This window comes from Adelges cooleyi, unplaced genomic scaffold, assembly GCF_023614345.1.
Source record: "Adelges cooleyi isolate 19-005CV unplaced genomic scaffold, UGA_ACOO_1.1 ACOO_flye_CR_arks_rails_tigmint_CR_PRNA_1, whole genome shotgun sequence".
Taxonomy (NCBI): domain Eukaryota; kingdom Metazoa; phylum Arthropoda; class Insecta; order Hemiptera; family Adelgidae; genus Adelges; species Adelges cooleyi.
In genome coordinates this window covers 4062442-4085837 of record NW_026095751.1, presented here as the reverse complement: position 1 = coordinate 4085837, position 23396 = coordinate 4062442, and the positions used below count along the sequence as shown (strand labels likewise).

Genomic DNA, 23396 nt, shown 5'->3' with positions numbered 1-23396 from the left:
AAGCAAATCAAGTTGGCCACACTGTTTTGTTTAAATTTGCGCGGGGAATCGACTAGCGAGCACAGCTGATAAAGTCAATAGATAACACTGCATTCGAATAATTGATAACATGATTCAGGTTAGCTCCAAGGTGGTTCCATATTGATTTCGTTGGTACTGGGCCAAAAGATATACCAGAAAACTGTCCAAAATCTAATCACAACTCTTTTGTGAACAACATAAATTGTTTTAATTGTTTTATTGTGTGTGAATTTTAGTTTCCTTATTAGTTAGGTTAGGTTAGGTAAGGACCTTACTAGGTCTAGTCATCACTTTAAACTGTAATATTAAAATTTTTTTAAAAAAAACACACAAAAGTAACATTAGTTAACTAATAGACCAAAAATAAATACTTTTATACAACAATTTGATGCTTATTTGTTGTTCCGTTTAATGTAATTACAAAATTATAGTTCATTTTATAATTATTAATTGTTTTATAATTTTGAAGAAGTCGGTATACCAAGTAAAACATACGATTCATTTCTTAATTAAATAAAAATGAACAATAAATAAGTATTGTAAAATTGATGTATAAGACATATATTTTTTGATTTTTAGTTAACTTATGCCACTTTTGTTGTTCTTTTTTTAAAATTTTTAATTTTACAGTTTTAAGTGATGAGTAGACCAGGTAAGGTCCTAACCTAACCTAAACTAATCTTACTTATGTCACTTTTGTAATTTTAACTTTTAATTTTTAATTTTACAGATTTAAGTGATGGTTAGACCTAGTATGGTCCTAACCTAACCTAATTAGCAAGGAAACTACAATTCACACACAACAAAACAATTCTAAAAATGTATGCTGTTTACAAAAGTGTTGTGATTTGATTTTGGGCAATTCTCTGGTGTATGTTTTGGTCTAATACCAAAGAAATCAATATGGGACCACCTTGGAGCTAACCTGAATCATGTTATCAATTATTCGATTGCAACGTTATCTATTGACTTTATCAGCTGTACTCGCTGCTAGTCGATTTCCCGCGAAAATTTAAACAAAACAGTGTGGCCAACTTGATTTGCTTGTAAATAGGGATATTACATAATGTTATTATATTATAATCTTGGCAAAATTCAACGCATACACAAAAATATTGGCAAATGGTTTGGTTTTATTGTTTTCTATGTAAATTCGCTAATTTTTTCAGCCATCACTATCTTAGCCTACGTTTAAAACTTAATTCGATAAACAACAAAGTATACAAATATTTGTTCGGGACGAACAATAGGTAATTTATTAAGTCCCGCCGTCTGACTACCTTCAATGACAAAAAATAGCCTCGAATAAACATTTTTTTTTTCAAGTCTCCTAAGTGGTTTTATAAATGGAATCTATTAATTTGTACCGAAATAATTGAAAGATGACAAAATTTTCGAGGGCGTACGATCGTTAAAATTGTGTTTAGTTCATCGATAGGTTTTTATTAAAAATACATTTCATTTCATCGAGTATCAAATTGTGTTTGGACGTACCGTTCACTTCCGATTATTAGTGGGTTTTTTTTTTACTCTAAAACCACATTTGATTTGAAGGTCTTCTAAAGGGTTTACATAGTGTCTCATATTGTTCCAACTAGTGTAATTACTTTTTACCGAATAACTATAAAATGAAGGCTCAACAAAAGTTTATAAGGAATCATCTGGCGGTCATCTATGTGACATGGCCACTGTGATTTGTCAACCCTACACAGTGATGTTTGTCTTAACCGTTGTTCAGTCTGTATTTTTTTTTTGTCACCAAAACTTTACTAGTTGTTTATGTTTGTTACAGGTTATAAATGAATTATTTTTTATGGTTACGGTGGTATAAATTATGTTTTTTATCACTGACCGCTATGGGTTTTAATATTTTTTTTCAATTGGAAGTACAATAAACATATAACATTGTGCATATTAACAATCAATAAAAATCATATTATACTTTCTCTCCTATAAGGAGTGGACATTTTTTTTTAATTTCGCTTTTTTGGGGGAAGTTTTATATGGTTTAAGATCAGAAAATTACATCGAAGGCAGAACTAAAGTTATTAAAAATACGTGGGGTGTGTTTTTTTTTGTATTTATGCAATCTGTGACAATGCTGTACAATAAACATAATAGATGTATTCACAAAGGTCAGATTGACAGAGTGAAGAGTTAATTAACTAATTTGTATTTTTTTTTTTGCTACTAAACACCGTCGCGTTTTAAAATAGTTTTTGGGGGTCGCTGTTATTGATGAGGGTTCAGAGATGAGAGGAATGCGCTAATCCTCTGATCTCTGATGACCTGACCAGCTGTTTCTAAAACGCTTTTAGGTTTTTTGGGGGCGACCTGACTAGTGTGAGGACTTGGTGTTTTTAACCGAAAGACAACAATCGTTACTCACTGTTACTGATTCCCCTCTGGTGCGACACGAGCATGTTGATGGGCACGCCGGTCCTGGTCCTGGTGCTCCCCGTTCGCCGGTTGGGAGCCCGTTGGTGTTCATGGTTGCCAAAGGGGTCGTTGACGTTGAACGTGGGTATGGGCTGAAAGCTGGCTGACATGCGCCGGGGGGGAGGCACGCCGAACAATCGGTTTTTCGACGACTGGTACGGCAATTTGATCGGAGACAAGCCCATGGTTGCTTACCAAAAGACTGCGGGCTGGATCTTCGACGACGACGACTACTTTCAGCTGATTGAGATTCGGACGATACACTCGGATCCCATTCGCGGTGCGCTCGGGCAACCGCTCTGAGTAAGTCCAATACTGGAAAAAAAAAAAGCGAAAATCCAAAAAATTAAATACCAAACGAGGTAAACGTTACTCATGCAAGCCGCCGCCAATGCACCTGCTGAGCTATCGCTGCAAATGCACAATTTGAACAAAAAACAATTCTCCGCAGCAATTAGGTCGATTCGAATAGTCGATGTTCGGTTTTGCTGACGGCGCGACAATTTTTAAATACTTTTTCTCGGTATTATTATTGTTGTTATTTTTTTTTTAACGTTCAATCGTTCACGACCCGATTGACCCGTGGCGAAAAGTGTGACGACGGTATATTATAATAGCATGTTGTTGTCGAATCACAGGGATTCACGAGTTCACCGAACAGGTGTCCCCCTGGGAACCGAGTGACTGCCCAGTTCCCTTCGGCTGCAACCGCGGCCGACACGGTGGTTATCGAGCACGTGTCCAAAGACCACCGATAACGCGGTGATAAACACAGATAAACACAGATTTGAAAGAAAAAATAATTGTTACCTACAGGGCTATCCAAATTTCACCACAGCTATGTAAGCCAAGTAAAGTTCCCAGTGACGATCAAACCACCAAGCACAGTCCAGAAGAAGTCAACAAAATTGGGTTTAGAGCAAAGAGTAAGTCTGGTGACGCCATGACGAAGTAATCAAGAAGGCGAGCGACAGTGTGACCACTTTAAACGAAAATAAATACTTTTTTACAAGTAAGTTTGTTAAACGCTGCACCGTGTAATTCTTATTAATCGATAAATTAAAATTGCATATGATAACACCGTAACTGAAACGAGGAAATGTATTTTCGGTATTCTGGTCACACTGCAGCTCACCTTTTTGCTTACTACATAAGCGATTCAGAGTTCTGCTAAATCTTAAGGTGGATAAAAGTCCTCCATAATGTTACTCATAAAAATAGTATTTGATTTTTAATGATTTATTTGTTTCATAGTAAAAATTGTAATTACTACCACTAGATCAACAAGCATTTGTTCAGCGGTGGTGCCCTCCTAATGATACATAATATTATTCTACGGCCTATCGCGCAGTTAAGTAATTTGCAGTTTTTTTTTTATATTATGTTAATTTTGTCTCCGCCCGTTTATGTTTATTAATAGCGTCGGATGAATCGCATTTACATAATATTATTCAATTTTTATTGGCCAGCTAACAGAAGCTGTATGTATGCGTTTTGTTAAGTAATAGCCATTGACCGGATTTTCGTTTTCTATTTAGCAACTCCGCATTGGGCTCGTTCGATCGAATCAAACTTTGTACACATATGTGTATTAATTGTGGGAAATAAGTAAGAGAAATCTTAGCCATTTCCATTGGTTTCACTAAGAAGATGCGACATGCGACGGTTTTGCTCGCATTCAGAGCGACCTAGACCCTATCCTCTACCAAAACACAAACATGTCCTTAGGGTTAATGTTTTTTTTTAAAATATAAAAATGACCTTTCCGTCGACGGTTTTTAAGTGGAAGTATTTAAACGAGTTCAAGGCATAGTGTAGTATTTAAAATATATCATCGAAGAGAACGGTATACGAATTTTTAATAACGATAATATTCTAACGGTTAATACAGAGAAATATTGAGTTTTTCCACTGTTATATTATTATTATTATTATTTCTGTAAATAATTATCTCACGGCTCGTACAGGTTGTAGCCCTGAATTCGAAATCTAAAAAACAATATTCCGTCTGCCGATAACGTTGCTTTATCATTTGTAAACATAAAAAAAAAATATATATATATACACATGAAAATACACTCGACAGAGATTGTCGGCTGAACATTGACCTTTGTGTGCGTTTTTACCTTATGAAATATAATAATATTGTCATATGTGGCCTCTCTGATAACAATATTATTAAGTCTGGTATACCTTCTCAAGTCAAACTATATATATTAAAATATATACACATAATATATTCTGTAAATAAGTTGTACCAACAATAATGTCACTCGACGATTGGAAAACAATAATATTTGCCAAATACTTTGAAACGATTAAAAAACGATTATTTCTTTCTTTTTTTTTTTAACGCGACATTGAATTTTGTAATCAAATAAAAAAATCAAATAGTTACTACAAATGTTTAAAGTTGAAACGTATTAAGACGAAAATTAACATTCTTAGTTTATATAATTAATTTTAAATATTATATTATAAATGATATTTTGATGTTTTTTTTTGTTTTTTTGTTTAATCAATCTTCAAATAATCTTGCAAATTTGCTTAAAGGGTCAACTCTAAAATTACCACAGTTATTTTGGTTTTGGAGAAACGTGTTTACTTAGTGTAATGATAATGTATAAATGTTCTAGAACCATTATTGTATACCTAATGCTTATTGCGCATTTTGTGAATAAAAAATGTAGACCAAACGAATAAAACTAAACCAAGCTGATTCGGCTGAACGGCTTAAGTTATTGGGTTTTTCGTTGAATAATAAAAAAAAAAATTAGCCAATTGTTTTCAAAACTGCAACAATAATATTAAATTTATGCGTTAAAAACGAAATGTACATTACAGTCAACTTAAACATGATACTTGCCAATTCGTGGTAGTTATATATTGTATTTTAATTAAACGTTATTGGGTTCTCTATGGAGAAAAAAACACGGTGATCGGCCTGTGCGGAGCCTAATGTTGATAAAATAGTATTATGTATAAACAATAACTTGTTTTACAGGAATTATATACTACTCACTATATTGTATAATACACTATTCGGGTCACGGTCAAACGGTAGGCCGAGTTTGGTTTTTTCAGTTTCCTCGTGTAAGTATTTCACATTTTCCAACTCCGATTTGGATATCTTTATCCATAATTTCTTATACTTAAATAAAATCATTATAACTGCAATTGTTTTTTTTTTTTTGTAACAACTTAAACAATATTGTCTGTACCGAAGTCGAAACCATGACGACATATTTCCCACTAAATAAACTCAATTTTAATTATACGAAACGAATAACAAAATTTATAAGTATAAAATATGTAAAAATGTACGTATAGTTAAATTTTGTTATCAATGTTTTGCGTTAAAACGGTGATAATGGAAATGCGCGTTATCAGCTGTTTATCATCGATAACACCCCGTATGATAATAATATTAATTAACTGCTTATTTATATACCGTTTATCCGGTAACCAGTACACTGGTAATAACCTGAATATAAACAATAACAATTTAACAAAAGATAACGTTTAACAAAAGTCAGTTTGGTGCGTTAAGTGTGTATTTTTAAACGGTATAAAGTGAATAATTTGAAAAAAACGGGAATAAACATTTTGTGAAACCCCAATAAAGCAAGTAATAAGTCACGTTTACATCCGGTCGGATGGATACAACCCTTTAGGCTGGGATGTCAACCTTGTCGCGCGGTAAGTTATAGTCGACCGAACTTCCTGTTGCATTAAATCAGCAAAGTTCCGGTATAATATGGCGGTGTTTTTTTCCCCACAATATTATTACTATACGATCACCGAAGATCACACGAGTCAATTATTATTACGTTTTCAATGACTCTGCAAACGTTTGTCGTATTTACTTCCTATTTTTTTTTTATTATTATTTATTTTTTTTACAATTTTCAAGATCACCTCATGATCACACATCGGCATTTGCACTAATCATGTTCGCTTAATGGCGCAATTAAAACCGCACACGTTTTATAATAATATGTATATATATATATATATATATATATATATATGTAATTTATTTTAATACTATCGTCGGGTGGATATAATACGTTTCATTTTTATCGTATAAAAAGTATTTAGTGTCGAATAACTCTACTTAATTATTATTAGACGTGGGTATTGTTATTATTATTTTACATCAAGTCATCGGCGTTCAAAGAAGAACATGTAAAACAATAACAAGGTAATTGATACCATATATACACACAGACGGGTACTTAAAATGTATTTAACAGCACTTATGGTCAATTTGAAAATTTAAATCGTTGTCCTTCAAAAAAAAAAAACGCTTTTATAATTTTTTTTTTTCATAGCCCAAACGCAAAAAAAATGTGTACTTAGAAACTGATATGCGAAAATTTAGAATATTCCAAAATTATAATCGACCATTTTTCTCTATCGACAAACTAGTGATTTTTATTGAAATAATTTAACATTAAACAAGTTTTCACATGCTTTAAGTGTGTTTAAGTAAGTGTGTAATATATTAAAGATATACATAGTAGGTCTCCAATTCTTTGTACCTCACTTGTCTTATACTTTGATTGTACTGTTATTGAAATTTAATTTATAACTTTGTAATTTATACTCAATTCAAGTCAACTTCAAGTTTTCACAAAAAAAATAAGTAGAGTTTTTCGCCAACAATTTTTTTTTATTATTATTTATTTGAGAGTTGGCAGAAAATTCTTGTTGGAAATTGTGTTTCAAATTTTATTTATTTATTTGTTTTTCCGCCAAGAAAATAATGGCTTAACGAGGTAAGGAGAAATAACCGTGTATACCTATCTGTTTTATTATGTTTGCCAAGATGTTATGATCTTTAGTTGAAATCTTAATAAAAAAAAAGGAAAGAAAAGCCGGATTTTGAAAGATGGTCCTTAGAAAATTCTATGAAAACTTGAGAGAATAGTTTTTAAGTTATTAGATTGTTGAGTGTGTTTGTCTCTTTCTATTTGTCTTAAGGAGCAAACCGTAGAAAATAGTAAGAGTTTAAACATTTCCAAGTCGCACTTGCTAGCCGCAAGGAGATGATGATTGTCTTAGTTAATATTATTTACAAAAATGGCTGTTTTAGACTTACATGATATGTTCCAGGGTAAAACGATACATCCATAAAGGTAATCCGAATATTTTATCCAAAGTGTGTATCCATTTGAATTGGGTTTAAATTATTAATAATTCGCGCTGACAGCACTAAAAGCGGTTAAACGAAAAAAATTCGATTGAAATAAATAAAATAAAAACACCGTCAACCGTGAACGTTTATTTTGTACAATATGTGTATTATTATTTAATTTTTTTATCAAGTGTTCGAGTTTCGCCGGTCGGTCACCGAATGAACGCCAGTTATTCGATTTGTTTTGTTATACAGACAGTGCAGTGTGTGTGATTCATAAACGTTTTCCATTCAGCATTACAACCGCCGCCGCCGCAATAAACTCATATTATACTATTTCACTTCCTTATGGGGGGTTTTTTTTTCAGAAAATATTTATTATATATCAACGACGACCATTAGCATAATATTGACGCGATACACGTCGGTTCGGAGGCACCGGTTGACCTTACCGAGGGTGTCGACGGTAACGGGTATTTATGCTGGCAAACTTATTGGAAAAATCTCCGGGGACCTACGCAGGTAAACATGATGGAATAATATGCGAAAAAAAAAAAATACTAGTCTATGATGCGTTAGTTTGTTGTTCGTCATTGGCGATGGCGATTGAAATAATTCACATGCGCAAACAATATCCTATAGCCGGGGAGACATACGTAAAAGCATAATAATATCCAGGTACAGACACAGTAATTGCCGAAATAAATTACTATACAAAACAAACTTAATGAAAAATATACAGCATGATTCGTTAAGGACATGACGCTAGTTTCTTACCACTTTGGTGCAGTGTTGCCAAATAGACCAAGTCAAATTTCCAAGAAAGTTATCAAAAAAATCCCTAAATATATATATATATATATATATATATATATATATATATATATATATATATAGGTTTTTTGCTACTTAATGTACCTGCTATTATTCTGTCATTACCTTAAAATCTGAATAGTCATAAAACAAAATGTGATTATCTTATTTGTCGTATGCCGTTTGCCGGAGTCCTATTGACAACAGTTAACATTATGATAAATATTAGTTAGATTTTACAATGAAGTGAACATTAATTACTCATATTTCAGGATAAAATCCATAGAAAATGACTTAAAATCTAAATATAGGGATAAATCCCTGGATTTGACAACACTGCTTTCACCACGCTTAAGTATGAAACACCTTTTATCTCATTGTTTTCAACTTTTCAGGAGAGCAAAAAAATCAGTTTCAATTACCATTCAGTGTAACATTATAAACCATGCAGCCATTATTCGATTATAGCTTTATTTATTTACTTTATCATATTGCTCGGGAAAATTTAAATTAAACAGTGTGGCCAACTTGATTTGGCCGAAAAATTACATATGAGGTGTTGCATCTTAAGCAAACTATTCTAAATCAATAATTAATATATATTGCCATTAAAGTACCAACAGTTTCAAAAGCTCTAGAAAATACTAAAAAAGGTAGACGTTTGAAGAATATTCTCTAACATTTTAATACAACATGAAAAAAATCCAACTACAGTCCAACAATTTATTTAACAGTAAACTAATGTTGTAAAGAGTCACCCAAAGTTATTAAAAAATTTAATGTTTTCCAGAGCGCTATGATCTTTTAAGACTTGTAAACTGTAACGTACTACATCTTTAGAGTTCTATTTTTAACGATTTCTATTAGTATTGTAAAGTATAATAACATAAACTAAATCCAACAGCTGAATGGAAAAAAGATAATATTACAATATTATATTATTGAAACTTAATTTATAAACTATTGCAAGAATTGTACCAAATTACATAAGAATTAAACGGTTTTCTTGAAAGTTAGCTGCTGAGGAATATTATCCCTTTTCCAGTGGGCTGTTCGAAAATTAGTTTATGAAAAGGAAACCAGTGTCCTGTTCTGAAATCCGTCGCAAATTATGATATCGTCATGTCCGATTATTATTATTAAATATATATATTATACATTTAAGGTGTTACATTATTATCTGGCCGGTTGTCGTAACGCATACACACAATTAAATTTCATAACGGTTGATCGGCGTGAATACCGGCAGTTAAAAAAGAAAAAAAAAAGAAAACAATGTGTCGGAGATATTTGTTTCGAATTTTCGTTTCGCATAATAATAAATATTTTAATTTTTAATGTGTGTGTTGGTCTTAATCGTTCACAAGGTTACGGCCGGTTAGGCTATCGCGTGTCTACATATTTTTTTTTCCTACATTATCTTAAGGTGTGTGTATACCGGCGTGTCCGATAACTGAGCAGATCTCGCTTTGAACAGGTGTCAGTGTGTGTAAAACGAGGGGTGGCTCTGACCTCAACCCGGATCGCAGACTCGATAGGAGTGAACATTGAACGTCTCGCAATCAACGGTAATTAGAGCGATTGTTAAGTCCCTAATCTAGTACTATCTACTATCTAATACACATAAGACACCGTGCATGAGGACACGCAGCGCAAGCTATTAGTCCCACGAGAAAGCGTTGAAAAATGTTAAATGTAAAATGTTTACTTTTTACATTTTTAGAAGAAATTCCAAGTGGCTCAAATAAATGTACGCCCTACTAAAAGTAAGGGCATTAACCACGGGGGGCGCTGCGCTCTGTACGATGCACATTGTCTAAAATGTTATTTTACCCTAGGTAATTAATTTTCAACCAGAATTCTTACACATATATCCGTGGCTTTGATGATTTCAGATGGAGAATGAACGAATGGAATCCATAAAACATTCCGGGCGCTAAGTAGCAGTGGTTTGATGACCAAGCAAATTTTTGAATGACCCCCAACCACAATACATCAGCTGTATCCATGTGGAAAGTGTGAAACTCTAAAGGGTTAAGTCAGTGAGTAAATTTGAAAGTAACCATTTGATTTCAATCAACGCGAAACCATTACAGCATAAGGCCTGAATAGAATTGACCAGTGTAGCACAGAAAAAAAAATATTCAGTCATAGATTTAAGTGATGAATCGATTGGCAATAAAATTTAGTATATATATATATATTTTAAAATTAAGAATCTGACAACGATGCTGAATTGGTCGTTACTATAGCATCTAACGTTCTATATGCATAAATTAATGGGGAATTTACTATTGTTCAGCACTTAATGTCCCACTATTAATGATGTGTTCTGGAAATTAGTCATAGGGAAGGCGGTGGTCTGCTGGTTTCGAACAAAGGTAAATTTCTAACAAACTAGATTGCTAAAATTTATCAACACTTGAAGACACCATCCACAAATTACAACACTGTTATACGTCTACCGTCCAACCGTGGGCCTGAAATTAAGTAGCCGCCAACACTGGTGGCCATTAAAATTTGTTTATTTTAATAATATGATTTAAAATATATTATTTTGTTTAGTCCCGGATGGAATCCAGACTAGGAAATTCCATATTTGTGTAGGTCTCTGTCATGGAAACAACTTATTTATGTTTGTTTTCTTTTGGTTGGCGGTGCCCTTAATTGTTAACCTTCACTCAAAATGATCGTTTACTACCTACACATTCTCACAGTGGCCACTTTCATACTATTGTTATAACATAACACGCTAACACTTGCCGACTTATACCTTCTTAATCTAATTTACTACTAGCGTAATGAGTACACAAGAGGTATCTCGTTGTATCATTGCCAATATTGAGGTGTTAGCACAAAATGTTTCATAGTTTCTGGGCGTTACACTCGCCCATTTTAATTGTATTTTTAGATGATCTAATTCAGGCATTCTAGAATTCGAAGGAAATAAAGCTTAACCGTTTGTTGACCTTAACCGTAGAGGTACAAGGATGGGACTGCGAAGCCCTGGATCATTTTTAGTTATTTCCTCCGTGGTCAATCAAATGGTAAATCCAAATCATCACAAGAGATTCTCGACTGTTATAGCTGAGATCTAGATCGGATCGCCTAACATTGGCTATATAAAATGCGACTACTGCAGCCGAATAACAACAATGGCACACTTAACAATATCACAATTGCACACACAGGACGGACAGCCTCCGTGTGTGTTAGCCAAGCTACGAACAAGCTGTATTGTGTGTGTGCGTCCCCCTTCGGATTGTCGTGGCCAAAAAAAGCACAAATGATCCTTGGTATTTTTCGCGAATTATCGTGTTGCGAAATACGGATAAATAACAATAATAATGAATACAAACAACTATTACAATAGGTGTGTGTGGTTTGTCGCCGAGACGGTCTTTTGTCAAGAAATGCATAATACATCTCTTATACACAGCATTTTGTTAGCCACAAAAGCAACACATAATCGTACGTTACACGTTGTGATTTAATTGATGAGAAAATTAATTCTTTAGAAAGCGAAATTACCGATTAAAAAATATATATAATATGTGTGATCCCAATGACTGACTGCCAAACGATATTACAGTACCTAGATTAGCTGTTCATCAATGAAAATATGTAATTTAAATTTAGCAGTCGGGCAAGGTGGATTTGTATTATTATATTATATTTTTTACCATTGAATTCGGCCAACGCGATAAGATGGTAGATTATTATTATTGTTTTACCGTGTAAACATTGTGTGCGCCGCTGAGTTTACACAGTCTCTTGCATACTCACACACTTAGAAAATAATATATTTTTGTGCAATGTAATGTGCATCGGTATATATGGCATGGCACGGCGTTTGGATAACACAGAAAACCGCAGAGTGATGTTATTAGAAAGAAAAAAAACACACACACACCCAGTATAATGTCTAAGCTCTCTATATTATATGAATTGTTTGTGAAAATAAAATTCGTTCTTGAGAACGTTTAACAATTAATTAATAATCGTTACGATGATGTTTGATCGGTGGACAAAAAATATTGTAACCCAACTGTCGTCACTGTCTGTCACTGAATGATGTTAAGGAACCTCCAAAAATATCTATTTTTACCCAATGAAACTTACTACCAACGTTTGTGCGAACCCATAATTGTAATTTTTAAACGTGTAATATTGTGTACCATGTCTGGAAATTTTACAACGCGCAAATAAGTGGAAAAATTGATTATGTTTTCATTATCCAAAAAAAAAAAAAAAAAGGGAAAATGAGTTGGCCACACTGTATTATACAATTTGATTTATGGTAAATCGAATTGTGTCAAACTGTAAACTGAAAACAAAATCGCCATCGACAAAAAGAAATTCTGTAAACCAGTATGGCCAACTAATTTCCCTATTTTTTTTGGCCACGCTAGTTTTGATTTTGTGATAAACCGCATTATGGAAAACTAGCATGATTCGAACAAATTGGGAAAAAGAGTTGGCCACACTGCGTTGTGGAATTTTTTTTTTTTTTGGCGGCGAATCCGAATCTGTTATCAGTTTGTTTCAAAACACACCAGAACGGGTTTGTTTTAACATTAGTTAGATTATTTTGTTTTGTTTTCAGCTTATACTCAAGTTGTGCGATTACAGGTAATCGATTTTTTTCATCTTATTATTATTGTGCTGATAAACATTAATAATTGTAGTTTATTATTACCGTTGTCTATCGCTTGTGATGATAAAACAAAATAATATTTCACACGACACCGGAAGTGCCTGGCAAAACCATTCCGGTCGTCGTCCACGCGCTTAGTAATATGTAAATTTATTTACTAGGAAATTATTTTTGACGTATTCGCATTAAAAAAAAAATTAAAAACATTTAATAAAAATGACAAAACTGGTTACAAGGTCTGCTGGTACGAAAAAAAAAAATAAAAAAGGAATAAAATACAATCGTTATAATAGTAATATATTATAAGCTCAAACTTTTTTAACGCGCTGAAAATATTAATTTTAAATCATTTTTTATATTGTATTCCGCCGCTGTTTTGTTTAAATGAAAAAAAAAAAATAATAATAAATGTCTTTGGAAATACCCGCGTTCATACTTTTATATGTACACGTCATGTTAATATGCATTTAATAGCGTATAACGTGCAATATATACATATTTTTTCTTAATATGTTTGGTATGAAAACAATTATTATAATATTATTTCCTGACATTAAAACGTAGTACCTATTAATACACATATAAGTGCTTGCTTGGCACCGTGTTGCTCTTAAGATATGGACGACATATCTTACATGCGTACACGAGGACAATTAAGTATTCAAAGTGAACGCTTTTTTTAATTTTATTATTTCCCTACCCTATAATTATTATTGTTATTCTGATGTAAAAAATCTGTTATAGTAGGTGAGATACACACAGTTTAGCCTTCAAACTTATAATCTACTAAAACGAAGTGGAATATCATCACTGTTTTAAAATGTTGAACAATTGCATTTTGTTTAGTTGTTGTCTCCAAACATAAAAAAAAAAAAGTATATAAATAGATTTTTAACAACTAACCGTCTCATAACGAAGCTCAGTATAAATTATTTGTATAGCATTTTCACTTAGTATAATTTTCATTTTTACTTGTCTCGGGTTTAAAATAAGATTGATTATTTTTTTGCCACTTTGTGTTGATCATAAAAATGTCAACAGCTCTGAGACTAATAGCACAAAATATTTCTTTGTGTAATTTGATCTTGTTATTGTAGCAGTTATTCGATTGTTATAATTGCTATTTATTCAATATCGATAACCGATTATCCAATCAAAATCAAATAAACACAGTTTGCAATCGGTGTCGCCAACATTGTTTTCGGAATTTCAAAATATTTTCAAACAAAAGTTATATTATTTAATTTTTATATTAATTATTTTCAAAAAAAAAAAACAATTGATGGTATAAACAACATTTAATAATAATTGTCGGTGTCTAATTTCTACTACTTTCGCCTTGGCTGTGTGTGTGCCTACATCTCCTCGACCTTGGCCATATTTTTCGATAACGCGGTATTTTACAAATAAAAAAAAATTATCTACATAACTTCAAGATCAGATTCTCGACTGGAAATGTCGATTTCCAATGGTACAACTATTGCTGCTCGTCAATGCCACTTTTATGGAAAACACAATACGGTGTGCACATTAGTCATGCAGATAAAAGATCTTGTATCCTAATGAGCGCACCTCGTGCTCATCCATTGTGATAAGTTTAATAATTCGTTTACCTACTGTTTAATCAACGTTTTTTATGTTTTCCATCGACCTCGTAAGTGACGAGGTAAGTGTGCTGTACGAGGAAAAAAAAATTAATTTATAAAAAAAAATAATCCACAACCAACAGTGTTGTCTGTGTGTATTTAAATGGAAAACAAAAAATATAATGACAATAACAACTAACAGGGTGTCGAGGCGAATTGAGGTAATTATAAGTTTTGCGCACCTTAAAAACAATTTGTTTGCGATGAGAGTGATGTGAGAACTATATTATAACGTCATTGTAACAATGACGTATGAGCTCGAGAAATAAAATAAACATATTGTTATTCGTTGAAATGATATTATAATATACTGAACAAATTAACCGTAGAAACATTTCCCAATCGCGGTACACGTTTATGGGTTAATAATAATTTAATAGACATGAGTCATATTATAACACAAAAAAAAATGTTAGTATTGATGTGTGCATAACCTAACCTAACCAAGAAGAAGTGAGGGAGAGTAAAAAAAAAAAGGAAATAACACTAACTAATAATAATAATGATAAAAACTAAGGAGATATATTATCTAGATAAGTAGATAAAATGAAAACACCGTGTCAAATAAAATGTATGATGTGAAATTTTTGAGTATGTATGTAAGACGGTGGTTGGTTAAATTTCACTCTGTTTCAGTTCAAACGCAATTCGCAATAGCTTATTAAATACTGTAAACGTTGAGCCATGAAAAAAATACCTTTTTTAAAATTTACTTAACATTTTTCAAGACTATTCTACAATAAGTAAATTCGAGTAAAGATCAACAGTGACGGGACAGTGAGAAGGAGGCCACCTGTGTGCATTGGTATACATTTCAAATACTTATTTAAGTAATTATCTAGTTCGTGTGACTTTAGAAACTATCCGGATTGGTAATAGTCGGGTAAACATACTCAATCAAAATCCTTGATAGTAATATTGATGTATAACTTATATGTTATTTATTTATTTTTTTAAATCATATTTTCCCCAAAATGCAATTTTGTTTGAGCCAAAAAAAATGTTCCCAACACAATATTTGTATAAACAATAAAAAAATTGAGAATTTAATCAAATGTGGTGGGTTGGTTTTTTCCAATTAATTCTGCGAGTAATACAATTTTTAATTTTAGGTCCTCGTCTCAAATTTAAGATTAAACAATCAAAGTAATGACTTCAAATAATTATTGTAAAACAAAAGATTCATCAGCAGCTTAAGTCTTGTACAATTGTACGTGCACAAAAAAATAATTGGAGTTTTTTTAACTTGTTTGGTTTTTGTTTTTAAATGACAGTGATACACTATTATACAATGGGTATGTACCGCCTCCTGATGATTACCCCAAGGACTAGCAATTTTTTCAAACCAAAATCGCACGTTCAAAGGTAAAAGACATTGCAACCAATTAACGTTATGGTTAATTGACTAGGTTAGGTTAGGTTAGGTTAGGTTAGGTTAGGTTGGTTAGGTTTAGGCACATTTTCTTATGTCCAAAGCAAACATTATTGTAAAATCATACTTGTACAATGTGTCTTATCGACGGTTTGCAAATTAAATAGTATAAAATGCATTTAATTTTTTTCTACTATTATTCTATTTTTGTAATTTAATGTTCAGCAAATATATTGTCAGGTTTTTTTTTATTAAAATAGGGCTTTGCATATTATTATTATTATTGTGACAAACGCAAACAAACATTGTGCGTTTTCAACGGAAATCTGTGTCCGAATCGATGATCCGGCAAAATAATACGGTCAGATACATTGTTGTACTTAATCATAATGTCTCATCATCAATAAAATAAAATATGTACATGCAGTCGTTACAAAACTGTATTGGGCAACCCAAGTGCATAGCGCAAAGCAACACACAACTGGTTATGGTCGGGCCGGCAATATGATCTAATAGTATACAACTGCGGCCGAGTGAAAATAACTATTCAAAGAAAAACTAAACATTTTAACGACAATGACCGTTTGATCTAAACTAAAAACGGATAACGAATTAACGACCGGTCGTTGATTTACATTAACATTAACAATAATAATAATAATCGATCCGCGCGCATTAGTCAAACAACGTATCTAAAAGTATTTAAATTGCCTACTCTGAGTGCCTTGCCTACATTTTCTTTTCGTTCTAAACTCTATTACATTGAATTTGGAACTTTAAACTATAATTTTTTCCAATACAATACTAGCGCTAGGTAATGCTTTTTTTTTTTTAATTTTTTAAAATTATTTGTCTTTAATTTTTTTACCCAGTATTGCAAACTGGCAACATTTAATGTAATAAAATTAATTCGGTGAAAATTACAGTAAAAAAAAACCGCGGTGACACAATTAACGCTTCTACTAGCTTTTTTTTTGGGTAAACTGAACTTTTCAAAATCAGAAATACATCACTTAAGAAAATAGCAAACCGTTAAATAAAGCTATCTTCTTGCAGCGTTGTACGCGATCACGCTATTAACTTAAACGATAAGTCATAAAACTACCAGCGCGGTGTGTCTTTTGTGGTTTTTCCCACATACCACAACGGTGTGGTAAAGCAAAAACTATTCCATAAATATTTTATTAGGGAGGCACCCGCTTGAGTCCAAAATAGTTGACTTGAAAAATCGCAGACAAAACGTCTTAGAAATTTTGCACATTCTTAAATATGGAATAATAATTAACTATATTTTGTTGCAAAATAAACAACAAACAAATTATTTCTCGAGCGGTACATAAAATAATAATATTAATTTTTTTTTTACACTACTACAGAAAGGGTTGACTCACTTCAAGTAAATCATCGTTTTATCCGAGTGTCATAATCATTGGCCAGTATGACGTGCGCAATATAGTATTCCACTAAGTGTTGTGTGATTTTGGAAACGTTTTTAAAATTAAAAAAAAAAAAAAAACAATAATAAATTAATAGGAAAAAAAACCAATCGATTTGAAAAATTTATTTTTCAGCAAAAAAAAAAAAATTCTACAGAAAAGTCGGTTAAAAAAGAACTCATAAACTTAATAATATTACAAATTAATTTTAACGATTTTTATTTATTTATTTATTTTTTTTGTTTGTGATTTTTAAGATATAAGTGTGTTTTCGTTGTTAAACAAATATTATATTATTATTTTGTATCGACTCTCTAACCGGCGTCGGGTAAACTGACTTATCCGTGATAACGCCATATGTAATACACATAATAGTAGAGAGAAGAAAAAAAAAAGAGCGATTTAACAGTGAGAGGTGGTGGGTTCGTTTTCCACGTTGTACGCGCCCCCCCACTTTTCCACATGGACACATAACACACACACACCAGTAAGTAAGTGTGCACATACTATATAATAATAATAATAATAATATATCACTCTTGTAAATATAGTAGCTTAAACAAAACGCAAACACCACACGCCGTGCCGGCTCCTTTCTCTCTCGACGCATGTGCTAAACTCTCATCCTACATCCAGAGACCCCTGCACACACACACACTTGAAAGTTGTCAACCAGCGTTAAAGTCCCCCGGTTAGGTTTGACCGCCGCCAAAACGGATAATTTCGGTATTTACTCGAATTAAAAAAAAATGTATAATTATAATTGGGGACGCGTTAAAATCTTACACGGTTCATAGCTGACCAGATTTTGTCTGGTCAAAATTGTCAAATTCGGTCAAAATCCGTTTTTTTTTCCCACTTACAGTTAGGTTAGGTTACATAAAACAGATGAAAATATAACAATGTATGAAATAAAACGTAATAACGATACAAAATTGTTTTACCGAAAGTCTGAAAATAAAATATTAAGTGTTAACATCTTGGAAGTGTCGACTTTCAATAGCAAAAAATAACAACCATCTTCTACCGGTTTAGTAGTTGGTAAACGCTAAACCTAACTTAACCTAACCTAGACCTAATCTAACTAAACCTAACCAAGCCTAATCTAAACCTAACCAAACCTAACCTAAACCTAACCTAACCTAACCAAATCTAACCTAAAGTAATAGCATCATAAATAAATCTTAAATCTATTGACAAATTAAAAAGACAACCGTCTCTTATCAGTTAAATAAACAAACTGAAACAACGACAGTTCAGTTTTGTGTATACTTAAAATGCAAAAACCCAGTAAGTTGCCTACTTAAAAATAAAAAACTTAATCACAATCACGATGTTCACATCGTTCTCAATGTTTTCACTATCGTTGTCTTGGTTGGATTAAGTTGAATTTTACAGCCTTGAACTAGCATGGCTGTGATTACCAAAATTATATATACATATATTTTTCAAAACCTGTATGTGTTTGTGTTCATGTAATGAGAGGGAAATTTTATTAGATCCATAAATACTATTGACATTTTTTGAACAGTTGCTTGTTAATGCGCATTATTCTTTTAAAATTGATGTCAAAATGATATGTCTAGTTTTTCTGCTAAGCTGTTAAAACAGGTATTCTATTTTAGATAATAATATAGTACACGATATAATGTTTTAAAAAATAAAAATGTACTTAAATTGTTTTTGGCAAATTTCCATTATACCTGAGGTGGGTTTTTTTTGAGTGCGTAGTTAAAAATATAATATAATAACTTAAAGAATAAATTTGACGAGAGTTTATTTGTATAAAGCTATTTTGAATAATCTAAAAAGAAAAATATATCCAATACTCGCGGTTGAAGGACAATTATTATTTTTTTTTTATTCTTTTGACGTCAAATTACTATTATATACTATTTAGTAGATATTTCCGAATTATAATCGGGTAATTTTAAATACAACTTCTTCATTTCTGATGATTTTTTTTTATAAAAAAAGCAACAATATATTTATATATTCATATTTTTAAAGAGGCCAAAAAAAAAATCGTTTTAAATTGCGTCTTTCTTAGTTAATTAGTTTTTTTTAAATTGGTTATTGTATTTCAGTGGACATACCTTTCCTCTCTTAATTAAAACCGTCCTAATGGCTTAGAATGGCTTATTCATAACAAAAGAATCTAATCATCTATTTTGTAATAAACTGCCAATCTGACATTATTAGACTTACTAGGTCTTAATTATATGTATTGTATAAATGTAAACATGAGTGGGGTTAGGTTAGGTTAACAGCTATACCTTTCCTCTCTTAATTAAAACCGTTCTAATGGCTTATTCATAAACACATATTTAGTCAACTACTTTGATGTTCAGATATCAAAGTAGCTCTTACAGATAATGGAATTTTATTATTAGGTGCAATTTGGGAGAAACTTGAGTGTGATTGAGTACACTTAAAATTGTTTTTTTGAGAAGATAAAAGAGGATTTTTTTTAAATATTTCCAGTACTTAAGCACCAACCCTCCCCCTTATGACCCTGATTAGGGGTGTTGCATGTGTTAATGTCTCAGTAAAACAAAATAAATGTATTGATTTTTCTCTGAGCACATTCTTACCGCAATTTAATGAGAATTTATTTAGTATTTTATTTTTTTGTTGGTACACTCAATGTAACGAACTATAAACGTTATTATTTTAGAAAAAAAAATATTAATAATTATGATCCGCACAATAATATTAACCGACCGTGAACGATTTTAATCGATTGTAGTATGTTTCTCGGACAGTGATGTTTTAAAATTGATTCACGGCTTATCGAGTGCAAGTGATAAATGGATTTTTAAAAGCAATTAAGGCGTTCAAGGAGATCATCGATTCGCACCTCCTACATAATATATTATGAATAATTGAAATGTGGTAATATGTCATACTGCGATATAAAGATAATACTATTTAATTGTAGCAATTACAATTATTACTTAAAGAACATCTTAATGGACGCACAGCAGATTTTTACCTTCAAAAGTCTTAATGTCAATTTTCATGTACACACACACACACTCACCCCGGGAGACCTTGATGTCATATTATTATTGGGAAAAATAAGGCGATTCGAAGGTAATTAATAAAACATAAATCTCTGAACGAGGAAAAATTCAAATATAGGTATTATTATTATTATTGTTTATCTCCGACGGTGTAGGTAATACCCGCAATAGGCACAGAGTAATTTAAGGGTTCCGGTTTCGAACCGCAAACATAGCCACCGCAAAGTAATAAAATTCCCATTGGAATTTACAATTAAAACGCTAAGTATTACTTTTGTTGTCGTCCATTTAGAATAGATTTCTTGTTTGGAAATAAATCCATGTGTCTTAGGTCATCAAATCTTACAATTTATTCCAATGTACATTATTCCAATGGGAAACGGTTAGAAGGGAATGGTCACAGACAATGTTTGGCTATTTATAGAAACCCAGACTGTTTTTTAAAACATATTTTTAATACACTAGTATTTATTCGAATTGGTGATGATTGATCTGAATAAGCTAGTTTATAAAGAGCAAAATATTTTTTTGTTTCTCATGAAAAGCTGTTAAAAAGTTCCATAATTTATGTTTCTTTTAACAAATTTCTATTCGTTTATTATCAGAAAAAATATACATTTACAATTTGCGATTTGCAATTTGAACATAGCAGTAAGATAATCGTTTGTATGGGAAGGCTGTTGTAAAAGGGTTAGGTTGGTTAAGTTAGGTTAGGTTAGGTTGTTTTGTGTGTTTCTATCATTTTCAGGAAGAGAGGCCGAGGATAGTAGTTGGTTTATTAGAGGATTAGAATGAGAGCTTAGACTAGAATGGATACAATTTGAGTGGTAAGTTTTAGCTGAGACATTTTTCGTTTAAAATGTGTAGCTAATAAATTTCATAGCCAATCTGTAAGTAATAGCTAACGACGATCCACTGGATCAATTTTAAATTTTGTATAAGCACACAATATGTATTTTGTAAGTATTACATGGTTTTCCATGGAGAAGTTTTTAATGTTTAACTTGTTTAATAATTGATAATAACCTTTTACGATTACTTGAAACGTTAGTGCCACCCATAAATGATGTGCACTTGTTACAACTTTCCTGTACAGCACCATAACGTGGTTAACAGATAAAAATAAAACAATATAACTGGATACTATAAAATGTATTGATATTTTTTATAACTCCAATTATTGTAAATCTATAAAACCAAATATTATATAAGCAATGTGAGATAATGTAAAAAAACTTTGTTACAGTATGAATCAACAGGCCCTATCAACATTTGATCGGATCTATGAAAATTTGACATTGTTGAATATCCGGTTTAAGGATTAAATTTAGATTAAAGAAGCAGTTTTTTTAATAATAATAATCGCTGAGTCGGAATAATCGGGCAAACGACCTTTGTGAACGACCCAAACTAACCTACATACATAGATTTTTATTTTTGTTGTTTACATTACATTTCCACAACTAGTTTGAGTGGCTAATATCTGAATCATCATGATGAACGCTAACATATAATATTATACTAGCCTGTATGCGATTGTGAAGTAAACAGAAGGAATAAAACAAGTATGACCACACAAGAGGAAAAAAAAGTCTTCATTGTTGCGCGGTTGGTAACTTCTTATCTTACCCCAAGGGGTCTCAAAAATTAAATTATTATTATGAAGTAAGCAAAAAGGCGAGCTGCAATTTAATGACAAACTATTTTTAGAAAGGTATAGTCTATTTAAACAATGTTTTAAAAAAAACTATATACAAATTATTTATATAAACCGAAACGTTAAAAGAAAGTAAAATAAAATGCCAAATAATAACAAACTGACAAATTAAATAATGCAATCGTTTATCAGTTATCACATAATATCTTAATGACCAATGAGAACATTGGAATCGAGGTAACCGCTTTGGTAACCCAACTAACGTTTTGTAAACTTAACAAATAGAATTTGACAATAATAATGTTATGGTGAATCTTATTTCATTTGACCATATGTTAAATTTAAATGAATTGTTAACTAACATTGTGTTAAGAGTGTATTTAAAAACGGTTAGTGAGTGACAGCAGAAGTAGTTTTAAAATAAAAAACGGTACGGTATTAAAACCGTTTTTTTTTTTTTTTTTTGGCATTGGCTGACGGATTAATTTTGAACCAGACTAATTGAATTGTACAAAAAAAAAACCCCTTTTGTTCAATCCACGTTTGTCAGTGTAAAGAATCGAGACCGACCGGTTTTTGGCATTTTTTTTTCGGGTTTTATTTTTGTATCTATTTCGAAAACACGGTTCATCACAAGCTACCACGTGAAACCCGTTTTACCGATAAATATAATAATATATATATATATATAAATCGTACGGAGGTTACAATGCTATGTCGGATACACGCCATTACATACGGCGTGCCAGTGTGGTAAGTATGCGGAAGAGCCGAGAAACAAGTGAGAGGCTAACGAGAATATAAAATACTTTGGTTCGTTAAAGGACACTTCAAGTGCTCATATATTGATTTCATAGAGTTATATTTGAACAAATCATATTTTCAACTCATATTACCTACAACAGCTATCGCATTTCATATGTATGCTCATATTTATGAATATAAGAAAATTTATAAAAGATAAATTGTACAAAAAAATCCCCTCAAAAAAAATTAACCGACAAGAGTAATATACCTACGTGATTTCACCGGCAAAAGTTAAGGACACCGGGTTGTATTTGAAATAGGTAATATGGATATTTTTTTTTCACAACACAATGTCTGTTTCGAGGACAACAAAGTTTATTCAATAGCGATTTAAGCAATGACGACATAATTAAACAAAAATTGGCAATACTCATAATAGGTA

At 31.8% G+C, this 23396-nt stretch overlaps 1 protein-coding gene across 3 annotated transcripts in view; it reads right to left on the bottom strand.

Annotated features, from left to right (window-relative positions):
• The window catches only part of LOC126833091 (scavenger receptor class B member 1), a 65333-nt gene that overhangs the window by 23662 nt on the left and 18275 nt on the right, over window positions 1-23396 (bottom strand). The window contains exons 1-2 of one of the 3 annotated variants that reach the window (XM_050564245.1): window positions 17480-17617; window positions 2411-2775 (exon numbers count right to left, since the gene is read on the bottom strand). In XM_050564245.1, coding sequence (XP_050420202.1) covers window positions 2411-2645 — 235 coding nt within the window. In that variant the 5' untranslated portion in view covers window positions 2646-2775; window positions 17480-17617. Of the gene's footprint in view, window positions 1-2410; window positions 2776-7564; window positions 7828-17479; window positions 17618-23396 lie in introns of those variants that run through there. The other 2 variants (XM_050564251.1, XM_050564243.1) reach the window with 2 other exon arrangements.